This window comes from Podarcis filfolensis, assembly GCF_964270895.1.
Source record: "Podarcis filfolensis genome assembly, chromosome: 4".
In the NCBI taxonomy this organism is placed as follows: Eukaryota; Metazoa; Chordata; class Lepidosauria; order Squamata; family Lacertidae; genus Podarcis; species Podarcis filfolensis.
The window spans coordinates 49,263,267-49,288,296 of NC_139607.1; the positions used below are offsets into that span (position 1 = coordinate 49,263,267).

The 25,030-nt window shown below is 39.6% G+C and overlaps 1 protein-coding gene across 10 annotated transcripts; it reads right to left on the reverse strand.

The window, feature by feature from the left end:
• Positions 1-1,768: 1,768 nt before the first annotated feature.
• PKNOX1 (PBX/knotted 1 homeobox 1) lies at positions 1,769-24,959 on the reverse strand. 10 transcript variants are annotated; one of them, XM_083611958.1, is made up of 13 exons: positions 24,845-24,959; positions 18,203-18,293; positions 16,563-16,650; positions 14,096-14,226; positions 12,693-12,864; positions 10,659-10,829; positions 10,264-10,341; positions 8,432-8,531; positions 7,539-7,636; positions 7,308-7,436; positions 5,088-5,164; positions 4,295-4,467; positions 1,769-3,203 (listed from the first exon to the last, which is right to left on the reverse strand). In XM_083611958.1, exons 3-13 carry the CDS (start codon positions 16,611-16,613, stop codon positions 2,992-2,994), a joined length of 1,392 nt encoding a protein of 463 aa, XP_083468084.1. In that variant the 5' UTR covers positions 16,614-16,650; positions 18,203-18,293; positions 24,845-24,959; the 3' UTR covers positions 1,769-2,991. The 10 variants fall into 10 exon arrangements, with proteins under 10 accessions (XP_083468084.1, XP_083468088.1, XP_083468086.1 ...); XM_083611962.1 differs by lacking the exon at positions 24,845-24,959 and adding an exon at positions 24,493-24,510; XM_083611960.1 differs by lacking the exon at positions 24,845-24,959 and adding an exon at positions 19,983-24,365 and having other exon boundaries at positions 18,203-19,952.
• Between the last annotated feature and the right edge of the window lie 71 nt (positions 24,960-25,030).

Sequence of the window (25,030 nt, forward strand, 5' to 3'; positions counted from 1 at the left end):
ATGTTGTGGTTTTAATGAGGCCTGGTAATATTCCTATATAAACTTGCTACATTATACTAACGTTTCCCCAAACAAACCTCTTGTAAACATTTTTTTCACATCTTAACACTCTTCAGAAAATTTCAAAAAGCATGAAAGAGAAATTATGGGTTAGCCCAACTTTCACACAACTGTAAAAGTGAGTGTGGTGTCTATCTAGGCTTTATGCAAAGCGTTTCAGTACATTCTTGATCTAAGGTTGTCATCTCTCAGCTGTCTCCTTGCTTTGTATTCGTAGCTTTCTAAGGCTGTATTTTTCCTCCCCTTGTGGGGAGATCACAGCACTCTTGTCAACCTCTGTCTGCTGCCTTGCTTATCTGGTGATCAGGAGAGTACCTATGGAATATGAGATAAAAACAAGACATGTACTCTGTAAAGTGGGTCTATTTGAGCATTAATTCCACCTAATTCCACCTAAACATTAGGAAGAACTTCCTGACAGTAAGAGCTGTTCGACAGTGGAATTTGCTGCCAAGGAGTGTGGTGGAGTCTCCTTCTTTGGAGGTCTTTAAGCAGAGGCTTGACAACCATATGTCAGGAGTGCTCTGATGGTGTTTCCTGCTTGGCAGGGGGTTGGACTCGATGGCCCTTGTGGTCTCTTCCAACTCTATGATTCTATGATTCTATAATTGTAGTAGTGTGGTTGTCAATGAAAAAAACAACACTTCTGTATAGTAGGGGATGGTTAACATAACATCTCAGATCTTGTGCTGTCTATACCAGTGCTAAGCTACCTGGACAGGCAAATAATGATGGCGTAGAGACATTACTCACCCAGGCCATGTTTGTGGGAAATTGATTATGGATTGTAAAAGAACCTCTATCAAGTAAATAGAGCCATGCTGTCACCATAACATTTGGATTGGGTCTGATATAGCCTAGAGGTAACAGAATAAAAATGTAATTTGTTCTTCCCAACTTCAGACTTACCTATACAGGAAAATAGGGCTTGTTGAAAGGTGCCAACTCTTTTTAAAGCCCACCCAAAAACCCCACGGAAACAAATTCTTTGAAGGCTTCGTAGAATCAGGACTTCCAACCAAGTTAATTTATCACATTCAGCTACAGATAAATCTGGATTTTGTTGGTGCAGATAACATCACCCAGTTCCTCCAAATAGCTAACCAAGCCCCCAGGGCCTATTATCTAAAGCAAGCAATGGGAAAATACCAACTCCCAGTAGTGTCAACGGCACTACACACAAGACTATAAACAAATTCAAGAGGTATGGGGTGGGGAGCTAATGACATTTATGGTGAAGGCTAATTTATCATCACTATTTTTGAGTGCTGAATGGTATAGTATGTTGAAGCATTGTTGAGATTGTGCAAGTAAGGTTGTGCTTGAGAAATTCATATTTATCTTAACTTTATCACATACTTTGGCAATAAAAACAACAATTGAGAAGTGGCAATAGTGTGGGGAAAAGATGTATCGCAGTTCAGAGGCTAATATCCATGTTCTGTCAACAGGTACGAAGTGTGTACTGCTATAGATTTTATCTTGATTATAAGGCAAGATTGTGGGTTTTTACTCCCTATGCATACCGATTTATCAAATCGCTTGAGAAACAGGTTTCGATATAGACTGAAATGTAACATTAGTTTATACGGAACACAAATCAATGCTTAACAATAACCAAGACCCCATTAGGGACTGGGTCCTTCTCACATCACCACTTTATGCCACAATAGGCTGTACCACTATGGGATAGCAGAGATCCATAGAATATGACATAGGCATGTTTATTCAATTTGGACTGTTTTCATAACCTTCCAAATAGGAGTACTAAACATTTTTCTCATGCTCAATACAGTCATCATCCCAATTCTTAGAGAATTTATAAAAATATTTTACTCCGATAACCTGATAAGGTAAAAATAAGTGTTTTATAGCAAATTATGAACAGACTCACTAGCTATGAGTAGAGCTGCTAAGTTGCAATCCAGAAATCCCCCTTGTACCATTAAATCTACCACTGAATTGGGACACTCACTGCTTCTTTTGCCCATTCCACTTCCTTTGTTGCCCTCCCCGCCATCTCAACCCCAAATATTTCAAGTAGGATTCCAGCATGCCACAGGGCAGGTGGATAAAACGACAAGTAGCAGCTGTGTCAGTGACAAAATCCAAAGGTACAGGGGAAATCTAGGGTTTCCACCGAACAACTAAATGAGAAATTAAGTTCATTTTAAATGCCATACATTCGTTACTGACTCACACGTTTCCACTTTCTTTTATGTGTTTTGTTGCCCATTTCAGACTGGCAGGTTTTTTTTTAAGGTGCAGAAGCATCTTTCAAATCTACATGGCTAACTTCATAAACAAATCCCAAACACTAGTCTGACATGCTTTACATTTACATTGTTAAACCACCTAGAGTAATCTTAAAATGACAGGACTAATTGCATAACTCTCCAGGAGACTGAAGTACTTTCAAATTCTCCCACCAGGGCAATTTCATATGTCACAAAACTGCAGCAGAGATGATGATAGACAACAGCAACCATTGAGTAAGATGATGATTGTGTGATGGGTATATATTTAAACCCATGCTAATGTAAAGTTAACTCACCCGCGAGGCATCCATCATCTTTCCCTCAGGACTGCAGTCCCATGACCCCCCCATTCCCTTATTAGGGGAATCTGGGATCAATTTTGTGAGTGAAAAAATTACCCTGAGAAAATAATGGGGTGATTATGTTTTCTCTCTCTCTCTCTTAAATTACTAGAATTTCAAAACCAAAACCAAAAACAACACATTTGAAAGAAGTTGCTGCACCTGTAAAGACACTCTTTAAGCAGACTATGAAATACAAAAAGTGCACTCTTCTATATCTACATATAAAACATATTAGAAATAAAACTTGTGTAAAATGTTTGCTGTGCAAACTATAAAAAGTCAGTCAGTCTATTGTTTTCCTATATATTTAGGCCAGATTCTCTTGCTTCCTATTGCAGAGAATCACTGTTATCCAAGACCAGCCCACTGATGTTTGTGGTTGAGAGGTCTGCTCCGTCATCTTCAGTGCTGTCCACAGATTCATCCTCACTTTGCCCTGCCATCATGACTTGTTGAACAGCCAAAGTAGTACCATCAGACGAAAGAGATTGCAGACTGTCTACATTCATGTTGACTGGGGCTGTAATTGTTACAACGGCTCCTGAGAATGGGGAGGAAAAACAAGGGTCCAGTTGGAACAACAATTCAATTCTTTTACAAAATCCACAGTTCTTACTCTGAAAAACCTATTAATGAAAGCCAAAGATCTAAAAATTAAAAGTGAATGAAAGTTGAATAAGCTATTTGAAATATCTTTCTTCATACAAGTAATTTCCATACAAGAGATGTCAGTTTTAGTCTATTGAGATTTCTGAGTTTTGAACATCTTGGAACACGTTTCTCATTTATCTTAATAAACAGTGGGTTTGTGCTTTTAAAATTGGGCTGCCAATGAAAAGCAATCCCAAAGCTGTTAACTTTTAAGGCTACAATTCTATATACAATTACTTGAGGACAAAGCCTCAGTGAACAAAGTGGAACTTGCTTCTGAATAAACATGTGTGAGGCTGAAAGTGTGTACCAGACACAGGAATGTTTAACCACATTGAGCCATTACAGACCTCTGTTTATATGAATGGTGCCGGTACATAGGAGGGAGAAATAATCCAATTTGGCACATGAATCATGTGATCCATGAAGAACTGCTGCTATGCTAAGGGCATGTTCCTAATTGCCTGATCAGTGCTGATGGAGGGAGCTAAAACTGGGTAGAGGTGTCCCTCTACTTGGCTCCAGTGGGCTCCACTGGCTGCAGATGCCTATGCTGAAAGCACAGCTGATTGGGCAGTTACCTCCAGCAGTATTCCCACTGGTGGTAACTAGTGTAGACCTCCAAACAGGGTGCTCCAGTGCTGAAGCAGGGCTGGGGATGAATCTGATGGATCCTCAGCATGCCGACTGCCAGAAAAGAGGCCCAATTCAGACCCACCCCCTGCTGCACCATCTTGGAGCTGGCACGGCAGAAGAGGAAACTGCCCCCAAGTCTGCCTTTGACAGTGTGAGCAGCAGTGCTTCAAGTTGGGGGTTAGAATTGCTCTGAAATCCATTTACTTCAAGGGTTTATTTTTACTAGAGAGATTGCACCCTTTTCTTTCATACAAACTGTTTGCGAAATCGTCTGACAGGCTCAGGAGAGTCTCTAAAACATCTAGTTTGCAAAGAGTAAATAAAGTAGCTGAGGAATCTTCTCACCATCTGACATTGTAAGTTCATTTGATTGATGCTGAGCTACTCCTGATGCAATGGAGTCTGGCCAGAACCTTTGAACTGGTCGATTTTGCGCTGTTTTCTTCTTTGTTTTTGGAGTTTCAGAACAGCTGGAGTCCAACATTGGCTGAAGAATTCGTCTTCTAGCATTGATAAACCTAAAATGACCAAAAATGAATCTTATGAAGACATCCTTAAAATCAGACTCTCCATACCCAAGCCCAGTGCTGAGCAGGAACACACACACACACACTTGGCTGTTACAAAGGGAGTATGATTCTGCTGCCTTTGGTGTGGTAGAGAGTTCCCTGCGGGGAGCTTTCTGGCATACTGAAATTCAGTGCTTAGCAGGATCGCCTGCCTCCACACAACATTAGTCAATGAGAAGGGAGGGTGATTCTGCTTGGTCCAGGTGCTCCTTGTTTCTCCTGTCGTGTCAAAGGAGAGGAGTGGGGAAACAATCACTTTGCCAGCCCTTTGTTCGGATCTTCCCAAAGCACAGAACATGGGCCTGATAAAGTGGTACCAAAATGCAAATCCTGCACAAGGTATTCTCACAGCTGGGCAGGACAACACACCTGTCAATCATGTGGCATACTCACTTGTCAAGGATGATTCCAGTAAGGATCTGGCCCATGACCACCTCTGCCCTACATCAATCCCGTCCAGTTTTAGCTTTACTTAGCAGCCCAAAGGAAAATGCTGTATATTTCTATGTGACTTTTCAACATAGGTGAATTTTGTAACACAAAAAAGTGGCATATTCGTTGTATCTTACCAGTTGTTAACCTGAAGTAATGTCAGATTGGTTTGTGCTGCTATCTGTTTTTTCTCATCCTCTGTTGGATATGGATGCTACAGACAGGAAGGGGGATGGAAAAGTTATAAGAACTTGCTAAAGATATGCAATAAGCACAATACAAAAATCTGCAACCATAAAGCAAAAGGAATACAATTTAGTGTGGGATTAATTCTATGCTAATTAGATAATTTCTGACCAGATAAACTAATTTTTGACAACACACGTCACAATGATTTCCTATGTGTAGATTGAAATTTTCATTGTTTTATGTAATATGTTGATTTTATGACACCGATTACAGATAATTATTTATTACTCTAATAATGAAAGGAACATTATTATTTAGACTCCTACTTCTGTGAACTTAAAATACTCACTGCTATTACAAAAACCAACGCATTCTCATCCCTAGTACTCCAATTTCTATAGTCTCTGGCGCTAGTTCCCAGAAAAATTTTATTCACAGGTAAGGAATTGAAAAAGACTGCAAGGGAAAGGAAATCTACAATAACTTCAAGGATTCTGTCACCTGCAGGGATCTCCATACTCTTTTTCCTCTGTACTTTTAAAAAAACCCTTTAGTCTCAATTTTTTGTTGCTATATTAACTTTTATGAAATCATAAAATGAACTAGCCAGTTTCCCCCAGATGTAATGAATGTATTTTTTCCCCAGAATTCTCACAGAAAATTTAAATTCCCTATCTTTTCAGCATAATAGCTGGCAGACCAATCTTTGCTGATATCCCTGATCGATTGACAGTTACTGGCCCAGTTTAGGCATAACTGATAAGACAATTAGTAATTGGGTGCAATATAAACTGAGATTATTAAAATGCTTAGCACAGTAACAGAAGAAGTAGATAGTAAACTGTCAAGCATTTATTATTTAAATGGGTGCAATAAAAAACATTCCCTCCCAGGAAAAAAAGAAGGCAAGTGCTAGCTTCAGAACATCTTTAACCTAGCTCTATGCAAATCTAATATCCAGTGAAGTCATGAAACCTAAAAGAAAGCCAGAAAGGGCTTCAACATCAACCTTCAAATGTTAACCAGGTTGACCACTACATGATTTTTAAAAAAGAATTAACAATATAACTTTATCCTTAAATGTCCATGTGGGGGAGGGGATTATTCTCCCAGCTGTCCTTGCTAGATGGCATGATCCTTGGGGAACACAGCATGTGATAAAGCTGGATTTATCACATTGTGTCATATGGTAGGGATGAAATACCGTGTGGAGTTAAATAAAAGCATTACCAATTAAAAATCTACAAGAGAAACATAGCTATTTCTAGTACTATCTATAATGTACTAAGTACAGTAATTCTAGTAATTTATCAGGAACTGTTAAGAAATAATACAGATCCATTTTTGTCTCCTTTTAGTATCATAAGATGTTATGCAGTACAGTTCAAAAGGGAATACTGGACCACATATTACATTTAGCCATGCAGAAAGTTCAAGCTATTTTAATACCTTTGGATGAAGCCACCAGCACTGGTAGCTTGTTACATATATTGCTCTATCTGCTAGAGCTGAAAATACTACTGCCTAAACAGTACAATTTGAGGGGATTGAGTATAATAAATTTGATCATGAGTAGATGGACGGTGGAGCATTCCTGTTCAGCGTTCTTCCCCTACCTCCAAAAACATTCAGCCAAAGGGACTGAATTCTTTACAAAAGTACATATAACATGCAAATTAAGAAGAAAACCTGTAAAAACGTTTGTCTGACCTTTCAGATCATAACGTAACTTACTATGCATGTAGGTATTACAGGAAACATGTGTGACCCTAAGCTAACAAGGCCCCTTTTGAGAGTGTGGAGTGCATTTAGTAAGGCTATCTGCACAAAGAAACATGCTACTGCATTCTAGCCCCCTAGGAACTGTTCAGATTAACAGAGATATAAATATATCCCTCAAAGGACTACTGTTCAAGGGAGCACAGGATTAAAAAAAATCCTCAGCATGATGTAATAAAACCAAAAATATCTTTAAAATTTAAGATCACAAGGTTATATAATAGACATCTACTGAATTTGAGCCTGATTCAACTCTAAATACCAAGTTAATATATTCTGAGTAGGTAGTTAAAAGCTTCAGATTTTGCCAAAACATTTCCCCCTCATGCAGATACCAGCAGAAATGATCAGAACAGTAGTGATTCCCAAATCACTGTGATCAACCTTACCCCTATGTGCTGGAAAAGCCAAGACCTCATCACATTTGTAGCATGCTTTGGAAGAACTCCTCTTTTATTTTTTGATGACCCGTCATCTTGATGCAAGATGCTTAAATCTTGGTTTAATTGTAACTGGAGCTGCACAGAGATTCAGAAGTAGCAGGCAGTTAGTAACACACCATAATATTACCATGGTTTTTTAAATATCTCACTAAAAAATGCTTATAATATAAAACAAACCTGTGAATTCTGGATCCTGATGGTTCCAGGTGACAAAGCTTGTGTCACTACTTGACCTTGAGGTGTGACCACAGTCACTGGCTGATACACCGTACCACCTTAAAAGAATATTATAGCAATATTAAACTACAGCAAAGGCACAGTATGATGATAACATTTTCATATAGATGTCATTAAACAAAGAAAACAATAAACTATTTACACAACACACAAAACTTACTTTAAAACTTCGCTATAATTTTAACTTCGCTATCATTTTACATAAGCTTGTTGTTGTTTTTTTAAAAAAAGAAGAATAGACAATTGCATTTGATTCACCTTTCCATGCAGCCATTATTGTGAAGATGCTAGGCCAGCTGGTTGCATAATAATTTGTATTTGAATAATATAAAATAATAATGTTTTCATCAGCAGCCATTATTATTATTACTTATTAAATTTGCATACTGCCCTTCATCCAAAGATCCCAGGGCTACTCACAACAGAAAAATAAAAAATGAGGATACAAAAAACTTAATAAAACAAACATTCCACATGGCTGCTTCAATAGGAGAGCCATAAACATGGCCCATTTCATTGGTTTGGCTCCCTCCCATAATTGTCTGCTTCAGTCAACCTGGTCATTTTATCAGTTATTTTGTATGCATTTGTATTGAATGTTCTCATTTTCCTCATCCTTTCCCCATCCCCCCCCCCCCATTTTTTATACCATGCCTACCTGCTTATATGCCATTATTTTAAATTGTAAATGACCTTGACTGCACAGGCAGAAAGGCGGCATATAAACAGTAATCAAAAAATCATCTCAAGAATTCCCTTTCTTAGTCACTTAACAGACACAAACTACATCTACGATGAGTGCAGTGTTTGAATTTTTATTCAGTGCTTCCTACCTGCAACGGTTGCCATAGTTACATTTCCCTGCTGCAAGGCTGATGCAGGTACCATAATCCCCTGGGGACTAAGCGTACCTGTGATGGCACTTTGAATTGGCTAGAAATAGTAAACAACAAAAATTACATGAACTTATAACAAAGGATGCTCCTGTCACTTTAAGTTAAAATGGTACTGTACCAAATATGAGATGCTCAAAACATAAACCCAATGAGGATAATGATGATGTCATCACTACCAACCAGTATGATCAAAAACAGTGATGAAACTAGTATGAGAAGGAAATTCAATGAAAGGAGGTGGTAAATAACCTAGATATTTCAGTTTGACAGTATGTTGCATTTATATTTGGTTTTCCAAGTGTGGGTTTTCTTCTCCACATTGGACCACCTATCAGAATATAGAACAGATATGCAAATTCTGGATCAGAAGTAACCCAGCTGACAGTGCTTATCCCATTTAATATTAGGCTAGTCACATGCTACTGTAATCAAAGTGCTTGTAAAAGAGACAATTGATAAATTTTAGTCAATTCACTACATATTTAGGAATTGTTATTCTACAATAATTTAGAATATTTCAAAAACATTTCCAAAAAAAAACACCAAGGTTATGCAAATATGCTTATGGCTGCAACCCTATTACCTGGAAGTATGTCTTACTGAACTCATTGGGACTTCAGAATAGACTTGTTTAGAATTGTGTTATAAGTAAAAAAATATGGCAACCACATGTACAGTCAGAATATATATAACACTGTATTGTTGGGGATGAAATTCTAGCCCTTCTAAAGTTAATGCTAGAAAAATGCATGAATCCTCACAATTAAACATGGTCAATATTTCATTGTTTTCCACAGGAAATGTAAAGTTTCAAGCACTTAAAATTTGAACTTTTTGGATCATTTGCAAACTTAAAATTTATCTGATTTATTGAGGTATCAGCCAAATCTACAGGTAAGTCTAGATGACAATGCAATTTACAATTAGTACATTGACATGGGGCTGGCATGATGGATGCAATGAAACACAATGAAGAAGTTCAAAAACATACACCAGTATCTCAATACTAATCGTGATAAACTTAATTTATGCCATGGAACTTGTGAGCAGATGTTGTCTGACTGGCTTCTAGGAGAGCTCTCATGGTATGAATGGTGAATGTAGCCATATGCTAAAGTTTTGAGAGGTGTGCTCTGAAATTATAGCAATTCTGATGGCATTTTAACTTATGTTCAAGGAAAAGAGAGGGAATGAACAAGATATGAAATTATCTACCAACTTCTGTTCCTCCAGTTACTAGCAATTCAATTTCAAAAATATAATACTTCTGTGTAGCAGTTGGTTTTTTACACTTTCCAATAAATTAAACAAAACAGAGTGCCTGCATGGACACATTTTTCATTATAGGTGTTATGTATAGGAGGGCCCATAGCTCAGTGGTAGAGCAAATATTTTCCAAATGGTTCCAGGCTTAAAGTCTGGTATCTCCATATAAAGTATCAGGTACCTGAGGCCTTATAACAGACTCTGCCAAACAGAGCAAACAATTCCGAGTCCAAGAGATCTGAATTCATATAACACAGCTTTTGGGCCCTTATGTGCATGGAATGCAGGCTGTGGGATGTGAGGAGCTTTATTTTATGTCCTGAAGCCTTGTGTATGTGATGAGAGAGCAATCACAGAACCCTATTTCTACATACAAATCACCACTTGCTGGGATGGGGCCATTATCTACAATGAGATGAACAAAGCCAACCCCCAAATTAGGCTAAGGAGGTAGTGCCAAAGAGGTGCAATGATAATCGTGTCATTTTTGCTCTACTGCTCACATTTTCTGGTGACTCTTTCCATGAAGACAGCTGCTCCAGCAAATCCAAGCTATCTCTATCATGTTTAAAGTTGCTGGACTGCAGACAAAGAGTTGATAGATTATGATCATTCTTTAAGAATTACATTTCCATGTACGTGACTACTAAGAAAAAGGGAGATCTTATAATCTTAACAATATCACAAATCCTTAAAAACTGCTAGCTTGCCAGTCACAGATCATCTATTTGTAAATTGCATGGTTTACAAATTCAACCAATACTAACATAGTAATTTATATTTTATCTGCTCTTTCTTTGTTTGTTTTAAAAACTAATCTTACCTATCCTGAGTCTTTGGGATAACGTAGATTATAAATCAAATAAAGAAAATATATTTCAGTTTGCAGGAAAGGTACCTGGGGTTGTACAGGTGAATAAGGACTCCCAGATTCTCCACTTAGAAGAGTTTCACTGTTCATTTTCGTTTTCAGACAGGCAATATAGCGACTACAGAAATCCTTACAGAGCTCATTAACTTTTTCTAGCTCAAGCAGATGAATTCGTAGAACCTGAATTGCCTTTACCATCTAAAAGAGGGAAAAGAGAAAGAATTCAGAGACAAGTAAAAAACTAATGAAAACAAACATTTGTATATGTCATTTACAGTGTGCTAAGTTGTTCAATATATGTTTGAGCTACTTTTTTGCTTATTTTCAACAGGGCGGTTTATAATTATTGTTGCTTTCTCCTACCCAGATATTGTCTCAATGTAGGAAACTATGTACACTGTTAATTGCTTGCACAAAACTGGGGACTGCCCACAGCATGTATAGGCTATATAAATGCATTTTTCGACAGAGATCTGATTTGTGCAGATTATCATGTATGATGCAGCCCTCCTATTTAGCCCATTTTTTCCATTTTTCTTCTTGTACAAGGCTACAAGTTTCCAATGAACAACATGCAGAGATTTTCACATGCCCAACTTCCTTATGATAAGTAGTTGAGCTGATCAGAAATAGCAATATGCATTATCTTCAAGTGTCAACTCAAGTACAATCAGATGTGCATTTGGCACAAAGCCAGCCACTCAATTTATTTTACTTCTTAAGAAAATGCAGCCTCAGAGTGGCTTACACTTACGGAATAAGAATACAATAATTAAAACATAAAATTACAAGATGATGCAATCTACAATCAGTGGCAGACAAAAAAGTGGGAAATAATCAGGAGTAATCAACACTAAAAGCAGAAAAGGCATAAAAGAATAAAAGCTCTGAGTAAAAAGGAATCACAAAGAGCACAATGAAAATCCACTTGCACAACAGGACTTCTGGTTTCTCATCTTTATCCACTGCAGCTGCCCACGCGCCCCAATCTTGAGCGGATTTTGAGGCTGTGTGGAAGGATAGAGGAAAGTAGAAGCCAGGGGCGTAGCTAGCTGCTCCGGCACGTGGAGCGGCGGGAGCGGGGTGATCCACCCAGGGGGGCGGGGCGATCTGCTCAGGGGTTGGCGCAGCGAGCTGCCCACAGAGTCTGCCTGGCGGATGCAAGCCCCATGCTGCCATTTCAGGCAGTGCGCGGCCCCGAGCCACCACGTCACTCCCAGGAGAGACGCGTGGCCTGGGTGCGCTGCAAGCCAGGCCCCGCGGTAAGTGCCCCCCCCCCCCGTGGTGTGCCATTTTATCACCCCCTCAGGGATGACACCTAGGGTGGTTCGCACCCCCACTTCCTACGCCCCTGGTAGAAGCCATATTCCACAAATGGATGTTCACTCAAAGGAGAGAGTTCAATAAGCAGGCTGCATCTCTGAATGGGTTCTTCGCCTGGTCACTACCTGCCCCATATCAGAAGGCAGTGGCACCAGGAGAAGGGCCTCTGGAGATAAGCTCAATATTCAGGGAGCACCTCTGTTGCCAGAATCAGCAGGCACAAAATATCATGAAGTTTCCACTTAAGGAACTACACGCACAGCAAAGAGCCAATCAGGGCTCTTTCAAGCAACCATATTAAATCAAATGGTTTGTTGAGATGTAAACCACAAATCCCAGCTGGGTGGGTGGGGAGAGAGGAGGAGAATGGAAAGAATTGAGGAAGTAGTGGAGGAGGACAGCAAATTAAATGCAAACAACCAAAACCCTACAAATAAGAACATCTGACTCACTGGAAAACATATCGATATGTCAAAAGAGTCTCATGAAGCAGACAGATTAACTGCAAACAAACAACTATCTAAAAAAAGAAGCTAGCCAAGTTGATAATGTGCTATGTGATGGAGGAGCTTCTGTCAGTAATACTGACAGAGAATGTCTGCTGCTACCAAGGGCTGTAAATTTCAACTTTTTTTAGTTGATATTTCACACTTGAGTTTTCTCAGTATCAATTTACTTTTTTTAAATATAAAGATTTTATAAATAAATTGAAATCTTATCTAAAATGTTTTTACTTACTAGATTATCTGTTTCTGGATCTTCACAAAAAAATGGTTTTCCTTCCTTCTCCTGCTTCCTAACAAAGTTTTCAATATCTACATCAAAACTTGCAGACGTTGTGCCTTCTGAGCCTTGTGTGGATTGTTCACATTTTTCAAATAATAGTGCTAATAAGGGGAACAGTGGATGTCTAGGAATAGAAAGACAAGCAAATTGTAGGTCTGTGGAAATGTCTATGTGCAAGTTAGTTTGATGAAAAATTCTGAGCAATCTGGACATTGCATACATACAATCCTATTATTTTAGATTATTACATTAGTATTACATTTAATGTAATAAAGTTACATTAGCAATTACTATGCTAGGATCAGAACTGAATATACTGTGATCTCCCTTATTTGCTCTTCTTTTTAGCATGGATCAAATACTGCAACTATAGAGCCATTTAAATATCAATGTCATCCCACAGTTTGACATAAATGATACTGATGGGTAGCTTGAACTATTTGGTCCCACTTACATTTTTATCAAGCTTTGTTCAAATAAAGACCCTAAAAAGCCTGAAATTTAATACAATTATACGTTTTAAAATAAAAAATAATCTAGTAGGGATGCCATTCTTTATTTTCATAGATTGTAATGATGTAGCTCTAACAGAAAGCAAGTTTAGACATATATAACTAAATACAAAGACAATAAAAAGCTTTGCCCTGAGATGCAGGTCACAATCCTGAACACTTAAGTATGTTTAACGCCAACAGAAGTTAGCAGAACTTGCTGCACAAGCCTTCTGCACAAGGCTACTGTCCTCAATAGGGCTTAGTCTCTTGTAAATGTATATATTTCAGTCTTAAGCATGAAAATATGTATTAACCATCTCACAGTAATTAGAAAACCCCAAATGTATGAACTTCTTGACAACTTACAATACGTTGGCTGATTTAAGCTTAGGCCTCCTAAACTTATTCTACTTTCTGAGTCCCCCAACCTATCACCAACCTCCCCAGCTGCACTGATATGTGCAACAAACTTTGGACTAGGCACTAATTCAATACTGGTATTAGGAAGGGAAAACAGAACAAGTTATATTTGACACCTCCTAAAACCACAAATAGGAAAACAGCATTAGTACAAAGTAGCACCTTTTCACAAGTCAATGAATGGGGGAGCAGTTGCCCCTACAAATCTAATGAGGATATTCTAGAGAACTCTAATCCCACCATGGCTTGGCTGGTGAGGGGGGAAAGATGCATCAGCCTCAAGATCTTCTCATGTCTAGAACAGTGCGTGCCCCCTTCCACATACTCCATGTCTCCTACACATACAAGCACCACCCCATGATTTGAGAAACACCCCATGACCCACTAAAGAGAATGATACATTTTACTACTAGAAACAGCTCATCTTGTGAATACTGCTACCTGTAAATAGCCTGCTTATCTGCATCCATCGGAGTCTGGGACTCTACCGGGGAAGGACTCAATCCTCCTGCATCTGCTTCCAAGCAGTTTGGATCCTGCTCAGTTTTTAATTCTGTTACTACTTGCATCTGCTGGAAAAGAAAGATGCTTTATATTGCCAACAGCATAGATTCACAACTAAATGGTTCATTTTCTAAGCAAAGAGAAAGCCAAAGGCCTAGTAAGTTGCCAGAAGGTTGGTATGACTTGGCAACCATACAAAAAGAACAAGCATTTAACAAACAACTCATTTAATCCTTGCAACATTTGGAGGCAGGAAGATAGTGGAAAGGTCACTATAAGTTTGACTCCCATTAGTAGGTTTCTTTTAGTCAATTGTCTGTTACAGAATCCTGCGTTTCATAAGCCAGCTATTTTTGGATAAAGCTACACATACACTGCTTCAACAAAAATCACTTTAAGAAAGCAGACCTTGAAAACATCTGCAATAGGCAAAATGTCATTTGCAAATAGAAATTATCATTAGAAATAATTCTGTATGCTACACATTTACTTGAAAACTCAATAGAGCTCATTTCTAATTAAGAATGTTTAAGATTTCAGGCTTTATTTTGGGCACTGGAGCGCATATAATTCTTCAGAGATATTGCAAAGGAAGGACCATTTCACAATTATTGTATGAAAAGCATATAGCTTGATTTTTAGGTGTTTCAATATTAAATGTTTCACTGTTTGTTCTGTACTGAATATAAATAAGGACTTTTGTATATATGTTAAAGAGTTTGTGAAAAAAAATATGAGAAAGATCCAGTATATCTACTTTTTGATAGGAAGTTGCAGTTTATTATGAATTAGACTAGTTAGTAAGGGCAATAAAGCAATCTAACTGTAGGACTAGGGTCACAATATTTTCTTCTGTCCGTGAAATCTGGGGAGATACTAGTAACTCCTAGCTGCAGCTCTGCACCATGCCCTTGTACTGCTGTGGAAGACCTGGATAGGTTAAAGGACTACTGCTTCACAATTTGCACAAAGTGAACATTATGTTCAAATGCTATTACTCATCTTGTAACAAGCTGAACAATTTGAAAAATTAAGAGACAACTAAGTAAGTCGTGAAACCATTAAAAGCAATGCCAAACGAATGCAAGAAGGAGCTATTTAGGTGCTTTTTCTGGAGTTGCTGAACAACCCCAAGCATATATAAAATCAAAAGTAAACTAAGGATGGAATCCTATGCACTCTTACCTCAACAGGACTTACAACTGAACATATATAACATATATGATTGCATTGTAATTAATTTACAAATTTCGGGGGATAGTACAATAGTCACTTCCACTGTAAAATCAGAACTACTGTATACTGTAAAAAAGCCACTCTAGAATCACCTAGAAATTTGTTTATGGCCACATGCTGTGATATTTTCCTTAAAGTCAACTGATACAACTAAACAAGTTAAAAAAAAACACATAACCTCATCAGGTGCCTAGATGCTTCTCCCCACCCCCACCCCTTACTTATTCAACAAAATAACTGCTAACAGTCAAAATACCACATAGATAAGTACAACATTGTATGGGTGACAACCCAAGCAGCTAAACAAGTTCAAGTTCGATAGCAATGTTTAGGCAGTATTTCACAAAAATAATTGTTTGTGTACATGTGTGCGAGAGAGGGGGGCTCAATGACAAAACAAAATAAAACCTGGTTCAGCAAGTTTAGAGCAGAAGCACAGTGGCTGAACACATGCACTGCATGCAGAAGATCCCAGCACTGCCAGTTAAAAGCATCAGGTAACAAGTGATGGGAGCTATCTTTGTCCGACACCCTGGAGAGTTGTCTCAGTCATAACAGGCTGTACTGGGCCTATTCTGACACGCTCTGTGGTTTGCTCTCCCCAGGAACAGATGCCCAGAGTCTTCCTCGTTAATCTTTAGGCACCATGCTAAGTCCTTTTTCTTTATCCGGGTCTTTGGTTAATTAATGTTACCTCCTATGGTGATGCTTAGCTTTGAGTGGGGTAGGTAGGACTTGTCCTTATTAATATAATGCTAGATAAGCAATTTATGTATGCTTTGTATTGTTCATAGTTTTATATTTTTTCTGGTTTTGAATTGCTTTCATGTATTTTACCTTGGCAAGTCACTTTGAGAATTTATTGTATAAAGCGACTGATAAATGTAATAATAATAATACTAATAATATCAAGGAATCAATCCTAAATAATTTTTGCTTCTGAAAATTCCGTTGTTTCCTACCTTTCTAGGAAGCAGCTTAAGAGCACTAGAAAATGGGCAAAGGGCAAGCCAGTGGCGTGACTTAGATACCATATCAAAATAACAGCAGAGGAAAAGTAATATAGATCGGACAGAAGTAGTTTCATGTCTTGGACACCATAATTATTTAACATATTATTTTTACCTACTATGGTGCACTTCATTTTTTTATTTAAAAATGTTCTTACTTGTTGCCCATCTTGATAGTTGTCTATAGTTAATGTCTGCGTTGCCATCATGGTTACTTAGGGTTCTTATAAAGTCAAATCATCATACCTTAGGGGGGAAATCCAAAAAGGTTAGTATTTTTACAGTATTTTACAAAATACATAACTGACATCTGCATGTGCAGCAGCAGAATAGGGGCAGAGGGGATTGAGAATGCAATCACATATATTTGCTACACCAACCTAAAAGATCTCAGGAATGTTCTCAAACCCTTTTTGACAAAAGCACTCAATCATATTTGCCAGAAAAAGTGATAAATGCAATATGGTTAAGCCACTTGATCTTGTTCTTTATTGCAATGAAGAGTTGCACAACAAACGCGCAATTAAAATCACAAGTTAGTGGCACAAAATAAATGATCAAACTTTTATATATGAATATCATATAGTGGTTTTACTAGCAAAAATAAAAATGTCAAAAGGGATATACGACAAAAGAATGCAGGACAATGAACAATGCAAACCCACTGTGAAAATTTTTGTTTTTCAAAATATTCCCTCTTAAGGAATATTTGATACTGGTCGCAGTCACAAGACCAGATGGCAAATACCCTGAAGTTAGATCTCTTTTTACATTTGGAGGTTATAAAGAAAGTTGAAAATCATCTAGTAGCTGCGCTAAGGAACAATTATGATAATTTTAAAAACAAATGGAATCTCTCACACAGGACACATATATTTTTCAGTGGCTGCAACAAGGAATAGCAACTATAAAACTCCTGGCATTTCTCACATAGAACACATATAGCTTTCCTCATGTGTATATGCTACACAGAGGTGGTGTCTCTTTGTATGACAAAGAGAGCATTGAGTCCAGCAAGCCAGAAATCCCAAAAGGGGCAGACTCCTCCACATCATCATTGTGGATGATATTACTAGGCCCCATTAAGAATTTGGTACAGTGAGCTGCTTCTTTTTTTTCATACACATGTCGAGCAACTTTCCCTAATGTGATGCCCTACAGTGTTTTGGAGTACAACTGCTATCAGTCCCAGCCATCATGATCAGTGGTGAGGGATGATGGATGGGTGTTATAGTCTAAAGCAGGCATCCCCAAACTCGGCCCTCCAGCTGTTTTGGGACTCCCATCGTCCCTAGCCAACAGGACCAGTGGTCCTGGATGATGGGAACTGTAGTCCCAAAACAGCTGGAGGGTGAAGTTTGGGGATGCCTGGTCTAAAGCATATTGCAGGAACAGGTTTGGAAAAGTTGATGCAGCACAACCTGTGTAAGCTGGGCTGCACAAAAATACAGCCTGGCATCAGTCGTTTCTCCTACTACAGGGACACTTTTTCTCCTGCTACATATATCTGTGTACATTGTAAAGCTTGGTGTACAATCTGGTTCACAGAGTCCCTATGGATGAAATAAGCAGCCAGTTTAAATGTGTGAATCAGCACACAGATGCAGGCATACACAGCCCTTGAGGATATACATTGTGAAGATATATAATCTGTGCACTAAAAATGCAAAGATCACTCACATGATGCATCAGATACTGCAGAAAACATGCAGGAGATGCAACATGGAGACTTTTTACATTAGAAGAGCATAATTTGTTCCCAAATTACTAACTGCAGCTATGCTGGGAGAAGTTTCACCTGAAGAATTTCTGATGGTCAGGTTTATCTTCCTTTGCTTATTTTCATATGCATTTTCAGCAACAAGCAGAGAAGCCTCCATTTTTCTTCCCTAGGCAAGCAAAATAGCATAGAAAGCAAGCAAAAACTTATCATTCCTTTGAAAACTCAGTCCCCACCCTGCACACACACGTTCAATGGGGATAGGAGTGGGCAACAAGCAGAATGTTGTCAAATTTGGAGCCACAAAGAGCCACAAGAAAGTCATATGGAAACAATCTACATAAAATACAGGTTGTCAACAACAAACAGCTCTCGCAACAGAGGCTCTCAAGCTTTTCAAACACCAGGAAGCTTCATTGTCCAGCACCATTGCTATCAGGCTGCTTTCATCTGTATCCATCAGTGTGCAAAACATAATCTGTGGCTCTCATGAGCTTGTTTCTCAACCTGTTGATTAAGCATGGTCCTGAAAGTTCTCAAACTTTAGAGATAGAAAGTAGCCATCAGAACTACTGTGTCTACTAGTTTTACACATATCTTATTGATGCTGTTAGCTTATTAACCAGAAAGATATGTGAAGCAAATGCTCCAGTTTTAAGTTTTGTTGTGGAAATGTACTTCAAACAAATCAATTTTGGGACAGATAGGGCTCTGTTTAAAAATATATATACATGCCTAAGTTCTCAGGAAGTAGCCTTTCATTTACTACCTCATACTGGATTAGAGAATGTAATGGAGACACATAAGATCATGAGAGAAGAGATTCCCAAAGGAATTGCAATCTATTTTGTTAGTAGCTCTTCTATTTTCGGCAGTCTACCCTGGGGACAACTTTGGGAGAAATCTTGCAATCCTTAGTGTACAATTTCAAATGGTAATTTCAAAAAGTTGCTGGCTACCATAAGCAATGCTTTTTTTATGGGGGGATGCCGGGGTACACATACCCCTAAACATTTTGTGAATCTAAGTTTGGCCTCATTGAGAGGCAGTATTTCAATGAGTAGGAAAATGAGAGTGCCCCTAAACATTTTTTTAGAAAAAAGCACTGACCGTAAGAGATTAAAACCTCTGGACTGGTTCTAGGGTGAGGAATTTCCTCAGCTAATGAGCTGTTTTTTAATTTGCCAGCAAGGACTGGGTAACTGATTTCATATTTACTCTATAAGAGTTATGGTACTTCAATCACAATTTACTACAAGTAACTGAAGTCTCAACTGATACATTAAACTGGTTTCATAATTATATTTTTTCCTAATTTTCTATTCACTTGGAGTTCTTTTCTGATGAGTCTCTTACCTTGATAGCAAATAGACATGTTCACACCAAAATGATTTCCACAGTAAAAAGCTGATTCCACAAAACAACACAATACTATGGCATTCAAACACTAAATTAGGAACTTGAGCAACTCCTTACTACTAAGCATTTTGCCCCTTAACATTATCCAATGAGACTTATAATAGATTTGACTTTTCAGTGGGGTCGTCTCTAGGATATATGACCTGCAAAACGCACTTTAGAAAAACTGTTAGGCATTTTGCCACTTTATATTTCACTACGGGTTGCACCTCTGCTCATTCCACTTGCCCTTAGAGCATCCCCTTCCTACCCCATGCAATTACTATGATCACTTTCCACCTTCCCAAACCCATTTCTGAAGCCACTTTCCCCTTCACTTCTGAGTTTCCCTTTTGCATCCATTTTCACCTTCATCTCCCCACTGCCTTTGTGCACCCTCTTGCGCACAAACCACCACCATGGTAACCTCCTGCATCTTCCTCTTCCCAGACACTTTTACCTTGCATCCCATCATGAAGTTACCACCCCCTTCTATTCTTCAAACCCTTTCATGCCCCTGCTTTAATCTTCAACAGCTTTACCATACCTCTCACTCCCTTGTTTTTTTACAACCCCCATTGCACCTCCATTTTCACCTTCACCCCTTTCTGTCATGGTGACTGCTATTGTGCAAAATGCCTTCTTTTTTGCTCCCCACCTCATTCTGCATGCAAACCCAGGATTGTAATGCAATACTACTAATCCTGCAAATGGGGCTGCACAATGTCAGCCTTACAGTAACACAGATTATTAGATCTGCTCCCCAAATGCGAGCTTTTAGGTGATGTTGGATGTGTATGTACTCTCCTTTCACTATGCAGAGGCGTAGGTAGGGGAGCACTGGGCGCCACACTGTGGGGGCAGCACTTAACATGGGGCCTGCAGCATACCTGAGCCACGCGTCTCTCCTGTGAGTGACACAGTGGCTTGGGCACCTGCAATCTGACCACAAATCTTGAATGAAGAGATCAATAATAGCAGAGTGTAGAAATTTAGATATGGGAACCAAGCTGTGCACACATTATTGCTGAATAATTTCAGATATCATAATTGGCATTCAGCTTAGCCATCTACATATGCTTGCTGAATAAAACAGTAGCAACCCAAATTAAAATTACTTCTTTTTAAGACCTAATCTTGCAAGTCTGAATTCATCAGAACTTAAAGGTACAATTATGCACAGTTGCACACTAAAATCAAGAAATGTTTTCCATGCAGCAAGCACACAAGCAGTATTTCCACCGGGCTATTACACTGGTAACCTAAGGATGGAAGAAGCAACACTGCACTACTTCCGGCCTGGGATAGACCAATACAGTGGAAAGTCAACAGCATATTTATTCACTCAAAGGATATATAATCCACATTTTGAAAACATGCTCCACAGAGGAGCTCACATCTAAAAATACAAACTTGAAATACAGCATATACACTATTTAAAATAGCAAATTTTAAATACTAAAGAAGAAAAAAACTTCAACAGTGATAAAACAATAAAGCTCAGTGAGACCTGTGTTAAAACTGCATTTATAACCCACTCTGTCATTAAAAGACAAGAGAAAAAATGTCTTCAAGACCTGTTTAAATGACATAAGGGATAGAGTTTGCCTTCTTAGACTTTTTATCAGCCTGGTTGGTTTTGGGCGCTGAGTACCTGAGTAGGCCCTTTAATTTGGATTTCCTTGTGAGGGCAGGCTAGCATGGTTCATAGAATCAAAGAATTATAGAGTTGGAAGGGACCCTGAGGGCCATCTAGTCCAACTCCCTACAATGCAGGAATCTCAACTAAATCACACGTGAAAGATGCTTGAAAACCTCCAAGGAAGAAGAGTCCACCACCTCTTGTAAGAGTCTATTCCACTGTCGAATAGCTCTGTCAGAAAGTTAGAACTGATGTTTAGTTGGAATATCCTTTCTTATAACATGAATGCATCGGTTCAGGTCCTAGCCTGGAGAAAGCAGAAAACAAGCTTGCTCCATCTTCCATGTGATAGCCCTTTCTATATATTATGTTGGAAGCCACCCAGAGTATTTAGGGCAACCCAGTTGAATGGGTGGGGTACAAAATTATTATTATTGAAGATCATATCTCCAACTCTACAATTCTGTGATTCCTCTCAATCTTCTCTTTACCAGGCTAAACATATCCAGTTCCCTCAACTGTTCCTCATAAAGCTTGGTTTCCAGACACTTTATGTTGGTTACCCTCCTCTGCACACATTCCATCTTGTAAATATCTTTCTTAAATTGTGCTGCCCAGAACTTGACACAGTACTCCAGGTGTGGTCAGGACTATTACTTCCCTTGATCTGGACACTATCCTTCTGTTGATGCAGCCTAGAACAGCATTTGCTTTCTTTGCTACTACATTACACTGTTGACTCATGTTAAGTTTGTGGTCTACTGAGCCTTTTCACTTATATTACTGGTAAACCTAGTGCTTTTTCACATATATTACTGGTAATCCAGGTGGCCTCCATCTTATACTTGTGCAGCTGGTTCTTCCTACCTAAGTATTACTCACTGTTATGGAGGGAATCCCGTTTATTTTATTTTCCTCCAATATGCTTAAATTCAGCGTGTTGCCACATCTGATCTGAGATCTACCTAAGTGTAGAACCTTACAATTGTCCCTAATGAAATTCATTCTTTTAGTTTGGGCCCAGTTCTTCAATCTGTTAAAGTAATAATGAATCCAGATTCTATATTCAGCTGTATTGGCTACCCCTCCCAGTTTGGTGTCATCTGCAAATTTGATGAGCATCCCTTCAACACCTTCATCCAAGTCATTTATAAAGATGTTGAACAATGGACCTAGGGAGAACCCTGTGGCCGCTCCTTTGTCCCTTTTTTTTCCTGAAGAGGAATCGTTAGTGAGCACTCTTTGGATTTGGTCAACCAGCTACAAATTCACCCAACAGTTACCACGTCCAGCCCACATTTTTTTAAGCTTTTTTTCAAGATAACACACTGGCAACCAAGGTAAGTGGTACAAATTTGGTGCAATCTGTTCTGACCTCCTAGTCCCAACTAGTAACAGGGTAGCCATATTTTGCGCTGCTGAAGTTTCTAAATCATCTTCAAATGCTGCCTCATGTAAAGTTCATTAACATAATCTGTACTGGGTGGTAACAAGAACATGGACAGTGAGTCAAGTTCTGACCTCTCTAGATAAGGTCACAGTTCTATACCAGCCTCGACTGACTAAGAGCACTCCCAGCTACTAAGGTTATGTGCATACTGGCAATAGCAACACCAGTCTCATTCCCCAGTACAGGAGCATCTTTTGCAAGTATTTCACATGGCTCAATTTATATGCAAATCTGAGCTAGTTTTGCATACCAATCTTTCAGAATCTAGTGTCCTTGAGAATGACTTTATTCTCTTTATTCATGTGAGTCATGACCAAATGTCAATGTTTACTTATTAAACTTATAGTTAGGGTTCTGTACATATTTTTGTAATGCGACTCACAGTCCAGAATTACCGTAAATATCCTAAGAATCTTAGTTTCCCTTAAAAATATGACATTTCTGTTAGGTTTGCAAAGATAGGCTTGAAAGTATATAGACAATTCTTGCTGACATTGATGGAGCAGCTGAACAAGATTGCTGGAGTGCCTTTCAAATGGATTTCTTAATGTATCTACCATGCTCTCCCCAAAGTGACCAAGAAAATTATGCAAAATTAGCAAATCCATGCAAATCTGTTACATTTGTTTGATTTATACATGTCAAGAGATCAGCCCTTTTTTGGCACAGAATATACATTTATTTATATACAGAACTCTTGTATGTTGGTTTAGCACAAAACATGCATACTTCCACTTATACAACAAAACTCGTAAGAATTGTAGACAAGGGCAACAGTCAGTTGCAGATCGTCAGCTTGGTGAGGAAATTTCTCCTAGCCTCTGTATTTGAGTGCCTGCAAACCAGCACATATCCTTTACAATTTGGTGTTTTTCTTAAATCCCAGCACTGTTGTGTTACATATACTGCTTCCTCCTGGTTTTCAAAAATGAATTGAAGGGATGCCCAAGAGAAGCTCTGAAGCAATTTTTTCTTCAATGTGTTTTTAAAAGACAGCCGTTACGATTTAAAATTTAAATCATTTTATTTCTTGGTTTCTTGATTAATGCATTTGAACACTGGAACCTGAACAGGGTTATAGGCAATGACCTAGTGCAAGAATAGTGAACTGGCACCTCATGATGTTTACCAACATCATAATCAAGCTGAGCCTGGAGAACATGATCACACAAACTTTTTTTTTTTAAAGTGGTACTTGCATCAAGGAAAATGTCATACTTTCCCAGTTCTGTCAGAAGTTGGCACTTGCACTTTCAATGCCAGTTCCAAAGATATCTTTCCCCATATATAGCCAAGTAAAAAACTGCTAACATTTACTCAGGGGACAGGTGGATGATCTGTTGTTTTAGTCCTTTCTATCGTGTATGGGTGTATTTACGTCTCTACCACTATTCTTTTATGTGAAATACATATTCCTGGCTTTCGTTAGGACTGAAGGCAGGTCACTAAGCAAACATCTGGGGGAAAAGAAACGCTCAGAAACCAGGAGGCGGCAAAACGCCTCACGTTTATTAGCAACAACCGGGTTACACATAACGACAATTCCCATGGATTTTCCCAACACTTAACAACGCTGCGTACCCGCCCGCCCCCCTCCGCCCCGGTTTGTGAGGTGAGGAAAAGGAGGGTTGTTTGAAAAGACGAAGGCAGGCTCTTCCCTCACGGGGAGGGAGCCCGAACCGCACTCGAGGAAGCAAACGGACGCGCGGGGCGACCACCAAGCAGCTGCCACAACCCCCCTACCCCCCCCCCCGGCTCTCCACGCCGCTTCCGAGTCCACAGCGCAGGAATGTCCCCGAAAATGGCCCCCTTTTAAATACCGCCCTCCGCGCCGCCTCGCGCCACAAACAGCTGTTGCCCTTTCCCTCCCCCCCATACCTACTCCACCCCCTGAGGCGCGCGACACCCTCCCCTTCCACGGAGTGAGCGCGCGCGCGCACGCGCCGCCTCCTACAAAAGCCAACGGCCAGTCGGCGGCTGTTCCAGAAATTTCCTCACTCCCCCCTCCCCTCCCTTTCCTCGCGCCTGCCTGCCGACGCCCCTAACCCCCCCCCCTCCGGGTAGGTTACGGTGCGGATGCCCCCGCCCCGCTATTCCGTATGGCGGGCTCGCCTCCCCCCACATCCCCGGGCCTGTTTGCGCGGCGGAGCCAAGACGGCCGACAGCGGCGGCGGGCGCGCCGTGATGGATGGCTGGCTGGCTAGGAGCAGGTTTGAGTGACAGCGCTTACCTGGGTGCCAATCTTCGTCACACTGACAAGCGGCTGCAGCAATCGGGACCCGCACCGCCGCGACGCGCGTCACCACGCACACACGGCCTCATCCAATCGCCTGCCGCGCCGCGCCGGACGCCACCGCGCTGCACCAGGCGTCTCATCAATATTCAGCGAGGGAGCGGGGCACGTCGTGTTTTTAGA

Bases quoted from the DNA above. Each gene is read 5' to 3' on its own strand.
- PKNOX1 (XM_083611958.1), bottom strand. From the start codon at position 16,613: ATGATGGCAACGCAGACATTAACTATAGACAACTATCAAGATGGGCAA. The intron at 10,342-10,658 runs GTACCTTTCCTG...CTTTGTCTGCAG, and splicing joins ATTCACCTGTACAACCCCAG to TCCAGCAACTTTAAACATGA. The intron at 5,165-7,307 runs GTAAGGTTGATC...TCCTGTCTGTAG, and splicing joins GGCTTTTCCAGCACATAGGG to CATCCATATCCAACAGAGGA.